At 39.3% G+C, this 18,806-nt stretch overlaps 2 protein-coding genes across 4 annotated transcripts in view; one reads left to right on the forward strand and one right to left on the reverse strand.

Moving 5' to 3' along the window:
* SWT1 (SWT1 RNA endoribonuclease homolog) overlaps positions 1–13,579 on the forward strand; it is a 114,686-nt gene extending 101,107 nt beyond the window's left edge. The window contains exons 18-19 of one of the 2 annotated variants that reach the window (XM_045298109.1): positions 1,534–1,598; positions 12,509–13,579. In XM_045298109.1, coding sequence (XP_045154044.1) covers positions 1,534–1,598; positions 12,509–12,635 — 192 coding nt within the window. In that variant the 3' untranslated portion in view covers positions 12,636–13,579. Of the gene's footprint in view, positions 1–1,533; positions 1,599–4,415; positions 4,590–12,508 lie in introns of those variants that run through there. The other variant, XM_045298110.1, reaches the window with a different exon arrangement.
* A 4,376-nt stretch (positions 13,580–17,955) lies between these two features.
* Positions 17,956–18,806, reverse strand: part of LOC101656379 (influenza virus NS1A binding protein) — a 21,563-nt gene continuing 20,712 nt past the window's right edge. For both annotated transcript variants that reach the window (XM_045298309.1, XM_004706671.2), the window contains one exon: positions 17,956–18,495. In XM_045298309.1, the coding sequence (XP_045154244.1) occupies positions 18,242–18,495 (254 nt within the window). In that variant the 3' untranslated portion in view covers positions 17,956–18,241. The remainder of the gene's footprint in view (positions 18,496–18,806) is intronic.

The following is an 18,806-nucleotide window of genomic DNA, read 5'->3' on the forward strand; positions in this document are numbered from 1 at the left end:
GATTAGTAAGATTTCCTTTTTGGGATGATTGGTATATTTATTTCATCATACTTTATGATTGAAACTGAACATTATATCTAATAATAATGTATTTCTGGAAACAATAGGACAATTTTAAAGTCACATCCTGGAAAATCTAGGACATGGGTCTATTTGGATTTAATGCTTCATGTTATTAAGCGATTTGGAAGAAACTACCAAAATTACCATTTATAACAATATGTGCATCCGTTTCTCAGGTGTTAAAAATCATTTCTTTTTGCAGAATTTTCCTTCTACACCATTTAGTAATTTGAGTTATTTGCCTCATGTCATGTAAGATCATCTGAGAACTTTAGCTACTTCTATACACAACCTTAATATTTTAGAAATTGTTGAATTTTTAAGAATGGAAAAATAGGCTAATAGAAACATTTTTGGTATTCAGTACTCATTGTAAATAGTAAAACTGTATAATCGCAACTCTGTTTTTTAGGTGCTAAAATTGTGCACTAAAGCATACAGATGACATTTGGTAGTAGGATATAAAATGTTGTATTAGGCTCACTAAGAGCACTGGCGGCACAGTTGATAAGTGCTTGATTGCTAACTGAAAGCTCAGAAGTTCAAGCCCAGCAGCCTCACCACAGGACAAAACTGTGGCAGCCTGCTCCCATAAAGTACAGCCGTGAGAACCGTAGGGGACAGTTGTACCAGGTCCTGTAGGATCACTGTGAGTCGGAATGGACTCAGTGGCAATGGCTTTCATGTGAAAAATTTGAAATGCCATAGTCAAAATTAATGAATATGATGAAACAACGTCTTTTGGTGTAGAGCCTATGATGTGTGCCATGAATTTGTACTGTACTTTCCCTTTATTAGTAATAAAGTAAGTAATCTATCTACTACTTCCTGGAGATAATCACGTTTCTATCCCAGTTTCTGAGATAAACAGAACCATGTATGTAGATGATTGCTTTAAAAGTAAGATAAACTAGATTATTTTTATATTTTCAAATTTATTACATGTATGCTCATGCCTTATACTTAAGAATTTATTAATTTGACGATGTTTTAAACTAGCTATGTTTAAGGAAATAAATTTGATAATTTTAATTTTTAAGATCTGATAACTTAATGAGCTATTTTATTTCCCTAGCATACTTAAACCGTTGATCGAGGACAAGTTGTCCCCATCCTTCTCTGACTTAACATCTGCCATGTGTTGACGTTTGATGTCCCTAGGGTGAAAACATCTTACGTCATGACCTAAGAGATGATAATGAAACTACCAAAGACCCTTTAAAATTATATTTGGAAGTATAACGTATAATTTAAAAACCTTCATATGGTGATATAGGACCCTGATGGTGCACAGTTAGGTGTGTAGCTGCTAATCAATAAGTTGCTGGGTTCAGTCCTAGCCATCGTTGTCGGTTTGTCATGAAAGAAGGTCGCTGCCACACAGTCGGCTTCAAAGCACACAGTAACAACTCTGCTAGCTCTACTTTTGGTTTAATATTGTTTTAAATAACTGTATTTTGTTCATTTCAGTTAAATCAAAGTGTCATATTTACTACCCAAGAACTTTATGACTGTGTTTCCCAGAATGAATATCGGTAAGTCCTACCTTATGTAACTATTGTAATAAATTCGACACTGGGTGGGTGTAGTAATTTTTAAATTTTGTTTGGTCATTTTGCTACACTGGTTTTTTTTTTTTTGTTTTTTTTGCATTTGTTAATATGAAGTGCTTCATATATACAAGAGAGGCGTGTGTGTGTGTGTGTGTGTGTGTGTGTGTATACAAGAGGATGAGTGTGAGCATGTATAAAATGTGAAGCAGTGGTTGGGGCTCATATTTTCTGCCTCAAGGACTCATGCTTTTAAAAAGTTATTGATGATTCCAAAGAGCTTTTATTTATGGGATTTTTACCTCCACCTATAATTACAATATTAGATAATGGAAGTGAAAAACTTTAGAAAATTTACTATAAAATAACTAATTCATGTCATGCTAAATAAATTCCATTTTTATGAAAATAAAACAAATTTTCTACTGAGAAAGAGAGGCGATGTAGGTTTTTGCAAATCACTTAATGAAGCAGCTGGATTCCATATCTGCTATATTAAAGTGAAGGACACACGATCCTAAAATTAATAATCATTTAAAAGTGGCATTTTGTGTGTTCATAGTGGTTTGGAACTACTACCTGTATGTGGATCCAGAACATTCTCATCACACTTATGGAAATCCTTTACCCGCCCCTCCCTTCAGCCTCTGGCAAACTCAAATCATTCCTTCTTAGGATTTATTCTGAATATTTCGTATAAATGGAATCATAGTGATAGATGATCTCGTGTCAGATTTCTTTCACTGACATAGTATTTGAAGTTTCATTTACATTGTAGCATGTATCAATACATTGTTATAACTGCATAATGGTCCATTGTGTGCATATACCACAATTCGTTTACCCATTCATCCACTGATGGACATTTAGGCTCTTTCCATCTGCTGTGAGCATGCACATACATGTACCAGTTCTTTTGTAAATACACCTGAGTGGAAGTGCCAGGTTGTTTGACAACACTGTGCTTAACTCTAAGGAGCCACGTATTGGGTTTCAGCAGCTACACCATTTGCCTGCCCACCGACAATGGGTGAAGGTTCTGGTTTCTTTCCATCCTTGCCAAAACACCCCCCACCCGCTTTTGTGTTGTTGTTTTAGCCTTCATGGTGGAGCTGAAGCGATAACTTGTCGTTTTGATACACATGTCTCAGTGATAGCTGCTTTTGCGTTTAGTCTCTTTCAATTAATCACATGTCATGTAGACTTTGGAGAACTACTGCACGCTCTTGAGAAAATGAGAGGAGTGCAAAAGGCAAATTATGTCTCAGTCTTATGAAAATAGCTTTGACCTCATGGACGCTCTGGAAGAGCCTGTGGTGCCTGGGCTCCAGGCTCTGCTCTCAACAACCGCTGGTGAAGAAAATAACCCTGTGCTCTTCATTCAGCAGTAAAAAGAGACCTTCCCGTCTCGTTGCATCCCTGCACCTCCCTGCCCTCTCTTTGGGGGTTTTGTGTTTCTAATTTTGTATTCTGTATGATTTTACTACATGTATCGGTAAAAAAATATACTGCGTAATTTATCCTGCTTTTTGAGCTTAATAGTACCACACTGTATTTATGCTTTGCTATTTTATTTTCTAACTTTATGATATATTAAGATAAATCACTTTTAGAAGAGGTCTTTTAAAAGGCCATAGAAAGGTTCCATTATCTTTTAATTCCATTTTCCCCACATGCTTTTTGAAGTCCCTCTCATATTATAACATGACATGCATTCCTTACTGTCATCAGTACATGATGCAAAATCTTGCCATTAGAAACCATGGGGTTTATGGGGAGAAATAGGGTTAGGACACAGCTTCAAAATTTCTTTGGCGAGATATTAAAATCAAAGATAGGAACCTGATAAACATAGTATCGCTGTTTGATAACTATTACATGGTTAAGAAATGCATAAATATTGTAATAGATATGGGGCTTTTTCCTTGGGCAAGGCCTGACATTTGCTTGTGGAAGTGGTCATGAAAGATAAAAAGAAATTGGGTGTATGTTTGTCGTGGAGGGGGATGGGTATGACTCATAACATGTGTGAACTCGTGTTAGGATCTAGTGCATGTTTGAAGTGCATGTATGTGTGTTGTGTGTCCCTAAGCATCTCAGTTCACCTGCGTGCAGTTTTCTCTGTTTACCCAGTATTTCTAGTGGGTTGTTACCCATAAATTAGTGTTGTGTTGAAATTGTACGTCAGTGGCTTTGAAACAAATGCTTGTGTTCATATCAGACAACTGGCTATATCTTTTCATTGCTGTACGTGTGCCCGTCTCACTAAACCTGAGTTTATCTTTTATCAAATGAGCATTCCGGTTCTTTCCAGTGTTTTGCTGTCACAAACAGTGATGTTAGCCATCTTTTCATATTTGTTGACCTTTCATGACTCTTCTTCCAAGTGTCTGTTCATATCTTTTTCTGCTTTCTTCTTCATGCTTTTTAAAAGAAGTTCGTTCTTTACATGTGAGAGGCAACAGAAAGCGTTTCTGTTATTTTTTACTTCTCTTTTTCCACGAGCTTTGCGAGCCCTTCATACTAGTACTTTGTCAGTGTTGCCTCTATTTCCCACAGTCTGTCCTTCGAGGAGCCTAAGTTTTTAATTTTAATGTAGTGTTACTGTAACTCCCGCTCCCACCCCGCAGTTTGCCAGCTTTGTGTGGTTTATAATTTCTTCCCTACCCAAATATTATAAAGGGATGTTGTGGACATACTTGTTTTATTTTAAAGTTTTCTTTTTTATATATGTGTGTAATCCATCTGCTTTTAAAATGTTTCTTGTATGGTAGGGATTTATTTTCTCCTGTTTCCGTACAGCTAACCAGTTGTTCCCGCAGCACAGGCTGACTTGACCTGTTCATCCTTCTGTTGTTCTGCAGTGCTCCTCTGTCATAAGCAGGGCTCTCACACACACGGGCCTGATTCTGGCTCTCCGTTAATTACTATGACCTAAAATTATGTTGATATTCAATAAAAGCATTCCCTACTGTGTTCTTTGCTAATGCCTGATTATTCCTGTCTGCATGTTCTTGCAATTTAAAGTTTTGAATTAGTATGTTGTGTTCCACTAAAAAAAAGTTCAGATGTTTATTAAGTTGCATTGAATCTTAGGTCAGCTTGAGGGTAAATTTTGCACTTATAAATATTTCTATCCATACATATGTTGTGTATTCCTCAGCTTCTATAAACTTTTCATAGATAAAAAAAACTGGAAAAGCAAACTCCATTCATTCTTGCTTGCAATGACCCTCCAAGATTGATTGGAGCTTCTCCAGAGGGTTTCCAAGGCTGGAATCTATCCTACCCATACCATCGCATCTTTCCCCAGGGAGCAGCTGGGTACTTACTACAGTGCCACTGGGGTCCCTGGTGTTCTAGAGAATGTTTTACATTACCATTGCTGCTAGTTAATTATTCTAAGTTCTATCTGCCACCATGTTGAAAGAGTCGTGTTAATATATAAAGGTTAACTTTTATGTGCTTAAAGCTATCTAGCAACTCTGCTTAACACTTCTAGTTTGTCTGTAGGTTCTTTTTCTATGTAAATAATCATCTATGAGTGATAGTTTTCTTTCTTTCCAATATTTGCAGCTCATATATCTTGTTTTCATCTTATTACCTGTAACCTCTAATTTGGTACTGAAGATAGTGTAGTGATCAATGACATCCTAGACTTACTTGATTTTATAAGAAGTGCTTCCACAATTCTACAGTACACATGATCATTGCTGAAAATTTTTGTTTTTTCAAAAATAAGGAAAGTTTTTTTTCTTCTAAATTACCTTAATTTTCTTACCATGTTGAGTCTTATCAAAATGCTTTTTCTGTGTTTGTTGATAATGCCATATTTTTAATTCACTACTTTAATTTGATAAAGATCATTAAGAAATGTTGTAATGTGAAGTCAATTTTTCAATTGCTAGGGTAAACGTAACTTTTAATTCAGATGTTTCTGGATTTAGGTTTGTTAAAATTTTAAGAGTCCCTGGGTGGCACAGAAAGCTAAGCACTTGACTGGTAACTGAAAGGTTGGCGATTTGAATTCACCCTGAGGCACCTTGGGAGACAGGTCTAGAGTTCTGCTTGTGAGCAAGATCAAGGCGTTGGCAACGTTGGCAACCCTGGCGGGCAATACTTCTCAGCACACGTGGGAGCACCATGAGTTGGAATCCACTTGACGACAGCTAACAACAATAATATAGTATTTAATATTTTTGCATTTATGGCCATGGATGAGATGACGTTATTTTTCTTTTACTCCTTTTCTGGGGTCTGAATAGGTTATTTAGCCTCATCAAGTGATTTTTTTCCCCCTATCCTCCAAAGTAGCTTTTAAGAAACTTTTACTTTTCAATATTTGAAAGTTCGATAGATTGTTTCTATAAAGTACTGTGAGTCTAATGTGCTTGTGGGGGGATTTTCAACACTGACTCCCATTTCTGTAGCTGCTGGAGGGTACTTGTGGGTTTTCCTTTTTGAATCAATTTCAGTAAGTTTTCAAAAATTATTAGCACAAAGGTGTTCATAATATTTTCTTACTATATTTAAAATTTTTGTAGCTTTGCTCCTTTTCACTCTTAACACATTTATTTAGGTCCTCTTTATTTTCTCTTGATTAGTCTCACCAGAGGCTTGTCTGTTTATTACTTAATTGAAAGAACCAGCTTTTTATGTTGTTCATCACCTTTTATCTTAGTGTTCTCTTTCAGTATTTTTTATTGTTAATTTTATTATTTCCAGTATCAGGGCTTCCGGTGTTCTCCCGTCTTTGAAGTAGCTGCTGGTCTCATCCTTTTCTATTTTAAATAGATAAGCGTTTATTTAGCTGTACACTATAGTAAAACATTTTTATCATTCAGTTCTCAGTAGAATCTTATTTATATTTTTATTTCTTTAATACACGATTATTTACATTTTCTAAATATGTATGAGTTTTTTGTTTCTCTTTCATGTTCTTTTTAAACATAATTGAACTTGCTTTGAGTTATGTATTTATGTATGTATTTTTAACCAATTCTTTGTTTGTATCAGTTTTATAGCCAATGATCGATGAATGTGTATTTTCCAGTTGTGTGCAGAGATTTCATATGTATGAAATCATATGTGTCGTTCAAGTCTTCTGTATTTGCAATGACTTTCTAAATCTACTTTACCTACTGCATCTATTCACTAGGAGCCTGGTGGCATAGTGATGATGCATTGGTCTGCTAACTACAAGGTCAGCAGTTTGAAACCACCAGCCGCTCGGTGGGAGAAAGATGAGACTTTTTGCTTCCCTAAAGAGTTAAGCGTCTTGGAAACACACAGGAGCGTTCTAGACTCGCACCCAGGGGTCCTGTGAGTCAGAATTGGCTCCATGGCAGTGAGTTTGAGTTTTGATTAATTACTAAAGGAAGGTATGTTAAGATCTCTTACTTTGTTCTGTATTTCTTTTGGTAACTTCTCTGTATAGGGTTCCCCACCCCCCCTTTGGTAAATTGAACATTTTATCATTACTTAGTTACTTATTTTCTCTAATAATACTTTTTTTGCTTTAAAGTTAACTTTATCTGATACTGAGATAGACTTACCAACTCTCTTGTGCTGTAACTATGGTCATATTTCAGGTTTGCTTCTTTTAAAGTTATATGCCCAGAATTTTTTAACATATTTTTATTTCAACAAAAGACAGTAATTTTTTAAGTGCTATTTAAAAAGATAAAGCTTTAAAAAAGACCAAAAATTTTTCTCTTTACGTTGTCAGTCTCCTGGAAGCCAAGGGAAGAGTGAGTGACGCATAGGAGAATGCAGTAAGAGAAGGACAAGCCATGCATGATCAGTCAGTAGTTGAAATGGTTCTCTTTTGTGGAGACTAATATAGAGCGACATTAGTCAGCATTATCACTACTAATTATTCAGCAATCTTAGTGGAATTTTGCTGACTGACAGATTTCTCCTTGTCATCTTTCCTAGTTTTTGCTATTTGTAACTTGCAAATATGCTTGTGTGGCTGTAAAATTTTATGAGCAACTAGTTAGAAAGGTAACTATTAAGGTGCTTCTATTGTTAAAACTGCAAACGGATAAATTACTTTCATGCTATCAAACCACTAGATTGAGAATGACTCAGATTAAAATATAGTTTATGAGAACATTTGAAGCCAACAAGCACATGCAGTGTACTGAATTAGAAACTGCACCATCTGTGTTTCCACAAACCTATCAAAGCACACAGCAGCTTGAGAACCACTGGTCTGAGTATAACTCATGAAAAGCCTTGGCAATGGTGGGGGACAAAAACCCCAATTTAGACATTGTAATACTGTGTCTGTAATATGTAATAAATTTGACATTATTTGTGGTAGCTAGATAATTTTACAAAGCAAATTTAGTACTTTTTCAACATTGAGGTAAGAGTCACATAAAATGAACTATTTTTAAATTCAGTGGTATTCAGTATGTTCACTACATGGTGTTAGCACCACCTCTTATTCTAAAATTTTCTCATCACCTCCAAAGGAAACCCTGTATCTATTAGTAGTCCTTCCCATCCTTTACTCTGAACTCCTGACAATCTGCTTTCTGTCCTTATGAATTTACCTACTGTGTACATTTCACATACCGTATATACTCGTGTATAAGCCAAGTTTATCAGCACATTTTTAAGGCAGTTTTTGTGGTAAAATTAAGTGCCTCGGCTGATATTCCGGTCAGCTTATCCTTGAGTATATATGGTAAATGGAAACATATGTGATTTTGGTGTCTGGCTTCTTTATGTAGTATGTTTAAGGCTCATCCATGTTGAGTTCATCTACTGGCATTTTTTTCTGATGTCATAGAATGAAATATATGAGATGAAATAGTATTATTTATCAAATAGCATTTCTTAAAATGAAAATGTATTAGGAGGTTCTGGATAGAGTAGAAGATACATGTGGAACAGAATTCAAAGTCTTACAAGAGACCAGTGCCTGATTATCCAACACAGGCTGAGTTCCGTTCCTGACCTGAAGGGTGACTGAGAGGCACACTCTTCTGAGTCCCACTAGTTTTTATTTTTATTCAGGCACTGACATGGAAGCGATGGTAAATACTATTATGTGTATAGCCCTACAAGCGCTGTCACAACAAACAATGTACAAGTGGCTCCACAGGCAGTGAAGTAAGCTAGCCAGAAAGAGGAGGGCATATGGGAGCACACCCATGCATATACTTGGAATTGGCAGCAAATATTCCTACACAAAAGGGGGCTTCAAATAGTTACTGAAAAAACAAACAAACAAAAACAGAATTCAAAACTAATAAAATTCCCATAAATTTTTTGAAGTCTTCCTGTATATTTGGACAAGCTGCAGGTAGATGTACCCGTAAATATAAAAGAGCACATAGGGTGCATAGTCATAAAAGCCTCTTAGCCATAGCCAGACTTCTCCCAACAATGTTTTGCCTTGAAGTCTAGGGGCCGTAGACTTGGGGACATCTAGGCCAACTGGCAGAGCACAGGCCACAGAGGCAAATGTTCTGCTTCCTTTGATGAGGTAGTGACTGAGATCTTCAAAGCATGCAACCTATTGGTCTCTTTCCATTTGGGGGCAAAGAGGAGTGAAGAAAACCGAAGACTCAGGAAACAATTAGAAGAAAGGACAATGAACCACAGCCTCACTAGACGGAGACCAGAAGAACCAGACAGTGCTCAGCCATCAGCACTAAGCTCTCTGACCAGGAGGCACAATTGCAGGCGCCAGATTGAGTACTGAAATTTACAACAAAATCCAGATTGATAAAAAATGACCAGATTTCTTGGCCTGAAAGAGATTGTGGCCCTGAGATACCTTTCTAACTTAAAACTGGAGCTACTCCTGGGTGTCATCTGTCACCCACGTTCAAGTCAGGCTTAAGAAGTGAACAATAACCCCCAAGAGGAAGGTGCTCCTCAGAACCCACATAAGATCCAGAGGGCAGCATTTGCACAGAGGTAGGAAGGTAAAGAGAGGACAGGTGAGCCCCAAGTGAAAATAGGGAGAATGTTGCCACAATCAATGTTGTTCAACTCTGTGTATAAATTGCTGAATCGGAAACTAAGCAGCTTTATAACTTTACCCTAACCCATAAAAGGAAAAAAAAAAAGGCAAAACATCTTATATTCAAAGAACTCTGACTTTAAAATGTGCTGAAAATACACATGACTTTGAGCTTGTCCAATTCAGTCCTTTGACAGCCGAGTGTAATTTATATAATGCGAGGGCAAAAGTCGCACATAACTTATTTTTGAATGGACAAGTGGCTACCATTTTGCAGCAGTCTCACCAGAAAGAGAAAGAGGAGCGCAATGAGATATAGAGAGACTGTATGATCAGATAGGCAAAGGATAGAGCCTGCGTTTATGTTGATTCAAGCGGATGGTAGAGTCCGATAGATGGTTATAAGAGGCCCAATATAAAGGAAGAACTTCCTAGCAATGAAGAATACTAAGAAATGTAGCAGACCGCCGCTTCAGTTGTGAGTGCCTGTCTGCCAGCAAGCGGCCTGAGCCCGAATGCAAGAACGGCAGGCAGAGATGTGAAGGTGCCCCATTGGAATACTCTGGCGGCCCTGCGTTTAACAGAGCGGGTGGGAAGGACTTGAGAATTCCTCTCGTCAGGATTGAGTAAAAGTGTATTCCAAACAAACACACCCGAAAATCACGACACTTTCCTCAGCAGTCACACTGCATGCCAAACACACAAGCTGGCGCCAATGCTGTGTTGTCAGAATAGTTACTGACGCTCACAAATAAGGCCCCCAGCCCCCACTGGGCGGGCAGGAGGCGAGGTTAACTCTGAGGAGAGAGAAGATGCAGAAGACGACTTGGGAGTCTGCTTCCTGGAGACGTTTCTTGCATGTGGGGGACAGATGACCAAGGACAGGACCTGCCCTTTTTGTTGTTGCTTCATTTTTAAGTTTTTAAGAAAATTTGTATCTATTTTGTGAGTCTATTAGAAGGACCTACCAGAAAGAGTTTCTGAGAAGTTGTGAAGAACTGACAGCAGAGCTCTAGCTTCAAACTCTCTAAATCTCGGGAACGGAAGGATAGGGACACAAAGCCAGGGAGAAGCCAGGTTTTCATCACCAGCTGCTGAGAAGCCACACACTCTCCGGTAGTGAGGTCGCACAATATATGGTGGTGTTTGCTTTGTGCCGTCACTACTCATTCGGTCTCCTTGGTCCGGATTGCCTGCCTGACTTTTCTGTTGTGCCCTACAGGAAGTTGACACTGGGGGAAATAGCGGGAGGTCAGTAATGGGCCTTTCCAGCACCTGCGAAGATAATTGGAGTCATCTTGGGATCCAAGGAGGAAGTAACAATATAATTGTAATAATAAGGTTATTTATCTTTTGTAAAGACCTGATGTGTCGTTTACTTGACTATTGATGCTAGGTGCTGCTCAATTAGCTTGCCTGCATAGCGAGCCTCTGGACAATAGAACGTCACACTGCAGGTCCTGCACCTGTGTCAGTCTGTTTCCTAGAGGGTTGTCGTCTTTTCCCCTAACCTTCTAGTTGACCTAGCCTGATGCCCTTTCCCGGGGACTGGTGGGAGATGAAGTCTCGCTGCCCTTGCTTGTGTGGCACGCCCAGGCGCTTCTTCCCAGTCACGCAAGTCCTAGGCATCCTTTCTTCTCTACTCCTGGGAGGTGATGGAGAATAAATACCATGGCATGGCTCGGGTGCACCTTTGTACTCAGACTGGGATCTTTGCTCATTAACACTTGAAAGAGGTTTGCTGCAGTAGCCTTGCCCAAGGTAATGTCATTTGATTTACTGATGGCTACTTCTGTGAGCATTGATTGCAAATCCAAGTAAAATGAAATCCTTGAGAACTTTGATACTTTCTCGTACAACTGTAGGCCCATGTTAGCTATAGGAAGGCCTGATTGTGAAGCAGGATTAGCATACTTAGACACTGCTCCCTCCTCCTCTACTCCTGGTGTATGGTTATCAATGAATGTTAACTTAGTCTAGCTCACCCCTTACCTTTTTATAGCTTGGTAATTAGGTAAAGGTTTATATTTTTATAATTTATAATTCTAACTCGGTAAATGTTTATATTTAGATCATAGTTTTATATTCATGCACCCACATTACATTTATACATATCGACACGTTCTAATTCAATCTACCCATTGCAATCCCCCCCCTTTTATTCCATTTTCTCCCTGTGTCTTTTACTTCCATTCCTCCCTCTTTCCTAACCCTCTGAGCCTTGGCCTGTGGCATATACTACCCTTCTGATCTCAAATGGTTGCTTATTCTAACATGGAGACAAGTTCAGATCCAGACCTGAATAGCAAGGGCCATGGTCTTTGGGTTCCTATGTCTCCATCCAGTAAGCCTGGTATCCTTTATAGTTTGCAGTTCTGCCAGTAACCTTTATAATGGGCTGAGTGAAGTTCTGTCAACTTCCTATTCCTTCTTGAATATGTTACTATCAGGAAGCGTATTCATCTTTTGAGTCACTCCTCTTGTTTAACTCCCAAAGTCAGATAAAGACACCCTCTATGATTGCACAGTGTGTTACCTACCTCTTAGATTAGAGCATCTTCACATCAGCCCACCTCTTCCTGGGAGAACCCTTCCGAGAGTAGAGTAAACTTAAATGGTCCAACCCATCGCACCATGCCAAGGTCTGTTTTTACGTTTTGCTGGTCAGCATCAGGTCTGCCAAGGGAACCTTTATTCCTGAATTCTAACACTGACACGGCGATCCTCGGCACAGACCTATGCAAGGAAGCGCTCTCCCTCCCATGTTGCTTTACCTGCGAAGAAACTATTCTTGTTGGTATTTTTATTCCTCACATATCAAATCATGCATTTAAAATCGGTTACCCTGTTTTAAGATTTATTTATTTGATCAGCCATCTTACAATTATTTGACTTTTCTTTTTACCCCCAGAGAAAAATTGACCATTGGATGCCACCAGCTGATTGAGCTGGAATATACCATGCATCAGTGCCATGCATCGGTCTACATGAAGGCCCAAAACCAGGGATGGTGTGAAGAGAGATCTGCTCAACTGTAGGACCTACATGCTCATCGTAATTTAAAAGGAACTGAATTTGTCTTGAAAAATAACACTAGCCAAATCCAAGTGAATGGTGTCCAAAAATGTATCTTTGGTACAAAAACGTGATAGCCTCCTGGGAGATTTTAGGGGGGCGGGAAGGAAGCATAGAAAACAAAAAAGCCTTCTACATCAATTGTGGGATCAATTGTAGCTCTAACTCTTCGGAGTTGACAATACCTCCCTACCTCTATTCTTTGTACTGAGCTGGCGTCCTTGAAGGAAAGCAGAGCCAGCTTTCTTGACGTGGGGCAGAAGCCAGTCAGTCCTGCATCTGACGACGACCCGGGCACAGCGTTAGTATCTCTCTCAACCCTAAATGTGGGCACATGACCAGAGATAGCCCCCAAACTCAAGGGATTAGGATATGACTATGTTTGCCTAGTTCCACAACTATAATCTTACCGTGAGCTGGTTTGTTGTTTTGGGGGGGAGGCAAATTGTTTTCCATATAACCTGGTGGAAACTATGTGCCCCTAAAGGCCTGCTCCACCTACCACCAAGGTATTGGAAAGTCGACTTGATTTCACCTGTAGTTCGTTACAGCCTCCCGTTCTCTGGGCATGTTATTATGCAGGGCATTTCTAACTGGGAGATAAGGTTGAAGACCCGGAGGTCGAGTTTCCCTATAAAATGTGAAGCCACATGTATTTGTGGGATTAGGCAGTAGTGACTGATGTCTGTTTGCCCCTGATGAAAACCAAGTGCTTGATTGACTTACTGAGTTACAGTAGAAGCCATTAGTATATTATGTTTTTGTTACTACATTAGATTAAACCCAACTGGTGTTTAGTATATTGTTTTTGTTAACAATTTAGATTAAATCCAAGTTGGCATTCTCTTGTAAACATTTGTTCATTTATATATTTTTTAAAAAGTAATAAATAACTTATTTTCAGTAAGCTTTTTAAATTTTAATTTCAAATTATGCTTTTGAAATGAACAAAGTTAGAATATACAAGTGACCCTTTCTGGTACATGTGACCCTGTGGTTAGAACGCACAGTGAGCTCTGTGCAGGACCCTCACGTGGACTCAAGTCCAAGGAGAGGAGCTTCTGAGTGAAAGACGAAACTGGAAGAGGAACCCTTCATGCTCTCTGCCCGTGGCCTTTTCTTCCCCGAGGAGCCACCAAAGCACCCACTACCACCCCCAGAGAACCCGCATCCCACAGCGGCTTGGGCTGTTGGGTTTGTTTTGATTTTCCTGTGCTCTGCTTTGTTACCTCCTTCCCACACCCCAACCCTTACTTTATGCTCTCTCATTTGTTTCGTTCCGTCAACTGGGTTGTTACACATATTCATGTAAGCACATGGGTTTTCATTTTCACTCAGTATGTCTTGCTTTGTGTATTTTATTTCAGCCATTCTTTTATGTGTACCCGAACCCCACTGGCATGAAGTCGCTGTTTCACAGCAAGCTTGTACAGGGTTCTGAGATGAAATGTTTACAGGGGCGGATGACCAGCCTCTTCTCCCGCAGAGCAGCTGGTAGGCTTGAACTGCCAGCTTGTGGCTAAGCAGCCAACGCCTACCACAGCGCCAGCATGCTTTCCATTTTCTTGTATTACTTAGATATGGAGGTGTTCTCTAGCTTTTTTGGTCGTCTCTTTCACTTTGATTTAAAGAGAATGTTCAAAAACATTCTTCTAAGATTAGTGGTTCTCAACCTTCCTAATTTTGCAACCCTTTAATACAGTTCCTCTTGTTGTGGTGACCCCCCCAGCCATAAAATTACTTTCGTTGCTACTTCATCACTGTCATTTTGCTGCTGCTATCAGTCGGGCGACCAACCCCGGGTTGAGAAAAGCTGTCTTAGCCGTTTTAGTCTTTGTCCTGTTCATTCGCCATGTCAGATGTTCGTTTCCCTCTCTTCCTATGCTTGATTTTGAAAACTGTACTGTTTTGCTGTTTTCCATCATTTTAGTCTTTTAATACTCTTCCTCATGCCATCTTTTCTGACCTTACGTTGTAAACCCTGTTTGTTGTCATCGTTTTAGGGCTGGATGGTTCCTTTGCCTCTTACCCTTTTCTAGCTTCTCCCACTGGACCGAAGTTTTCCGAAGGAGCATAAACTTCAGTTGGCAAAACTATTGCTTAGAAGGGAAAATGATCAAATCCTTCAGTGAGGAACTTTAAGGTTTTAAAATCTTCATTCTTTATATATAGCTATTTGGGGCCAGAACTATCATAAGCTTGCTATGAACCAGAGATTAATGGAAACAGCCACAGGAGTTGGATAACTCTATAATACCCTTAGCCTTACCCCGAGAGGGGCTGACAGTTAACCCCACGAGAAGCACCCAGGGGGCCTTATTCCAGCAGTGATCCACAGTTAAGTATTTGGCACCAATTTACACAAGCCTTTTCCAACTTTTACAAAAGATTGCCCTAACTTTACAGGTAGGTTCATGTCACTACACGGTGAGCCTACACTTGCCACATGTCAGGACACAAACCCGAAGATGTGTGTTCCTGATCTCTTGATCATCTTGGAAGATTGAATGAAGTAGACTGAAGATTTTCACATCTTGGTCAGCAGCTGCCTAGGTCATGGTTATAGTCCTTGGAGTAACTCTCTTAGCTTCCTGTCGATGGGAGCAGTGTTTTTACCTCTTAAGAGGGCATTTACCACGAATTAGCCAAATACAACTGGCTCTCTTAGGTAGTGCCTCCAGCCCTTTAGAGTTGGGATAGGATTTACAGGCCCACCCTCTCCATCCCCAGTTGGCTGCCTTTCTATTTTTGCAAGTAAAAACCATTGCAGTGCACACCACTAAGCCCCATAGAGCTAAAAAGTAGCATATACCTAATGGTTACAATCAGTGTATGCATCTGACAAAGTGACGTCTCACAGAAGCATCGACATGCTCTACTTTTGCCACACGCTTGATTTGACACAAGTAGGTTTTGCTGTGTGAAAATCTATTCATTAAGGTCATGATGGCTGCATGACTAAATGTCCTTTCTGGATCATGCCCACAGTAGACTCTTCTCTAGGAGCCTAGGAAAGAGGCTGCCCAATCTGGCTTCCTGAAGGTTGGGAGCATTCATTTTTCCAAAGCGAATGGAATCCTTTCTAAGTTTGACCCAGGCCTGCAAACTGGTGTGACCTATCTCAAAGTTTAAAAGTCTCAGAGCATCTACCTTACGAATAGAAAAATTCCATTACCTTTTCCAATTTGTGGAATTTGTATGGCCGCCATATTTAAATGCATTTACGTTTGTGATCTTATATATCCATGGCAGAACCAATCCTTTAAGGGGATTTGAATAGGATTGAGTCTGACACTTTATTTAAATGGGAAATTTCTAAGCAAATTGTAGCTACTGAGTGCTAGCTTATGAAGTAAATCTGGGGATTTTTCTTCTCGCCATTCTGGGAGACAACTGTAAAATTCTACCATGCTAACTCCCTGTCCTTCCCAAAATTCATACGGTGAGGATTCTGAACTGTAACTGCTTCTCATCGTAGATCATTCCTTTACAAGAAACTTATTTGTACACGAGATTGGCACATTTGGGAAATTTAAATTACGAGAAATCAAGATGTCTTTCTTGGCAACTTGTTCCTAGGAAAAAGAAACATTCTTCCTCCTGAGTAATTTCTCAGTTACTCATGAGATTATTTTGCCTACTTAACACACACAGCTTGAGTCTTTTAAGGAACAGTGGTGGAACTCTGACAAACTTCTTGCTGTAGGAAGACATCTGACTGTCCTGAAAGAGCCATCATGAGAGAATGCGAACGCTTTTGAGCAATGGCTAAGTAGGCACAACTAGGTCAGAAATCAGAACCTTGTTAAATGAAAGCAGCCTAATCTTTTAATAAAACTATAAAACGGCCTTGAGGAGAACCAAACATAAAAGGTTTTCTGCTATCCCATGAAACGCCATGCTTCATGCATTGTTACAATTGACAGGAGTGTTTGTATTTGTTTCTATAATAAATACTATTCCACAGCACATACTGATAAAAAATGTTAAAGGCTGGCACACTTTCTCCATCCCCAAAGAAGACAATTACTAAGATATGGGTATGTAGTAATAGCTGGCCAGAGCACTGCTTACGCTTCATGGCCAACATGTTCGTGGAAACTGGCCTGTTGTCAGCTCATTTAGCATTCCCACGGGCTGTTTGAAGCTCCCTTGTACTTGCATTAAGCATGTCACTTATGACTTGAAACATGACAATTTTTTACAGAATCCCATAGGGTGTTAAATGAGACATTATACCAGATCCATGTCAAAAAGTCACACTAGCTGAATGGAATCTTGCTAACCCAGATATTGTCCAGAATTTTAGATGGACAGTCAGGAACTGGGTGGTTCTTTGAAATTAAGTGACATATTACCAGTAGAAAAAACACCTTAATTTCCTCCCCACAGTATCCACTTAATCCCAGCTGGATGATTACACTCCTATGTTTTGTCTATGTGTAGGGAGGGGGAAAAAATCTCACACCTATGAATGCCAAGGAAACTACCAAATAGCTTACTGGAGCAGCATAGGTTCCCCCAAATTCTTGAACAAGTACACAAAACATTTGTGCTGCAAGGATTTCCTGCAAAGGATCTTTAAAGTATTTGCACCAGCAGGATGAGTATGTGCTAATCTTGGCACCATAAATTAATGGGTAGTGTCAAAGACACCAAACCATCCCAACCAGTATTTATCCAGTGAACAGGAAATTTGTAAACAGTTCTGATACAAGTTGCATTCACGAAAACGGTAATTTTTTTGGTCACAATCAAGGACTTCTACCACTTAGATATTCATGGTAGAAACAGGCTTAGATGTACTTTCGTTATTTAAAATATACCCTCATCAAAATATTTAAAATCAAGTGTTTAAAATACCAAAAATCACAGCTGGTACTGTTTAGTACTGCTATTCAAATCAGCACCGACACTGGTCTCATGGAAACCAGGGACAAGCCGGTCGGTGTGCACTTTAGGCCTTCAGAAGGCACAACCCACTTTGTATTCTTCGAGGCTGCCACATTTGTCCTTCAACAGGTAAAGTATGCGGATAATTTAAAAATTACAAAAAGGCAATCATAAGATTAAATATCGGTAGGTAGGCCAGCTTTCTTTAATAAAACCATTGTCATCTAATTAAATGGGTTTTTTTTGTTAGACTGTGTTCCAGTTTCTGAAAAGGGACCTTTAAAGATCCAAACTGCTATATATTAAAACCCGAACCCGCCTGCACCCTACATGTTTGAGGGAAGTAATTTAATGTGCCAACTGGCAAAACAAATGTGGAGAGGGGACATCTTAAAACCACATGCCCAATTAGTTCTTCGTTTATTCGTTTACAGTATCATCTTCCAAAAAGTAAAGGAACCAAAGTTCTAAAAATACACAAAACAGACCTTCATCTTTGCATTCCTTTCCAAATAAACACAAAAATTATATACAGCATGTTTAATATGCAATATGCAAAAGCTTTGTGTTGCTGTTAGCAACATCTCTACCCACCCACCCTCCTTATTCACAAATGTACCTTTTACTAAACACAATTACATCACTAAGCCTGTTAGTTTGAAAGGGTCAAATTTTGTTAAAACTGGAAAATCTTCGTATAGGGGCTCCACTCATTTGAGTGCAGGTTATAGACTTCCACTGTATTCAGAAATTCATTGCCATCAAAGCCTCCCACTGCATAAATGGTGTTCCCGACAGTTGCAATCCCCGCATTGCTCCTTGGTGAAGTCATGTTTCCAATCATCTTCCATTCGTTTCGAGTCGGATCATACATCTCCACACAACTGATGGCATGAGAACCATCAAAGCCACCGCCTACGAACAGTTTTCCTTAAAAAGAGACGAGATAATGTAAATCTAGGGAGATGCTAAATATACCAAGAAAAAAGCAAAATCACCCTGGACACCAGTCTCATGCTAAAATCAAAAAGTAGACTTGAAGTTGGGAATCCAAACTTTCCACCCCCATATAACTATCAAAGTCAGTTCTGATTCAGTGTGACCTATATGAGTTAATTAATTGTGCCAGCCTGGCCGATAATAACGTGGGGCTAATTGAAAGGCGGAGGGATAAATGGGTGGTGAGCCTCGCCTTTCTAGTTCTCGGGTCTCTTGCTTTGTGATGGTCGCACCAGGGTGCA

The sequence above is a fragment of the Echinops telfairi genome, unplaced genomic scaffold (genome assembly GCF_000313985.2).
Source record: "Echinops telfairi isolate 266 unplaced genomic scaffold, ASM31398v2 ScPeMD7_7424;HRSCAF=8462, whole genome shotgun sequence".
Taxonomy (NCBI): domain Eukaryota; kingdom Metazoa; phylum Chordata; class Mammalia; order Afrosoricida; family Tenrecidae; genus Echinops; species Echinops telfairi.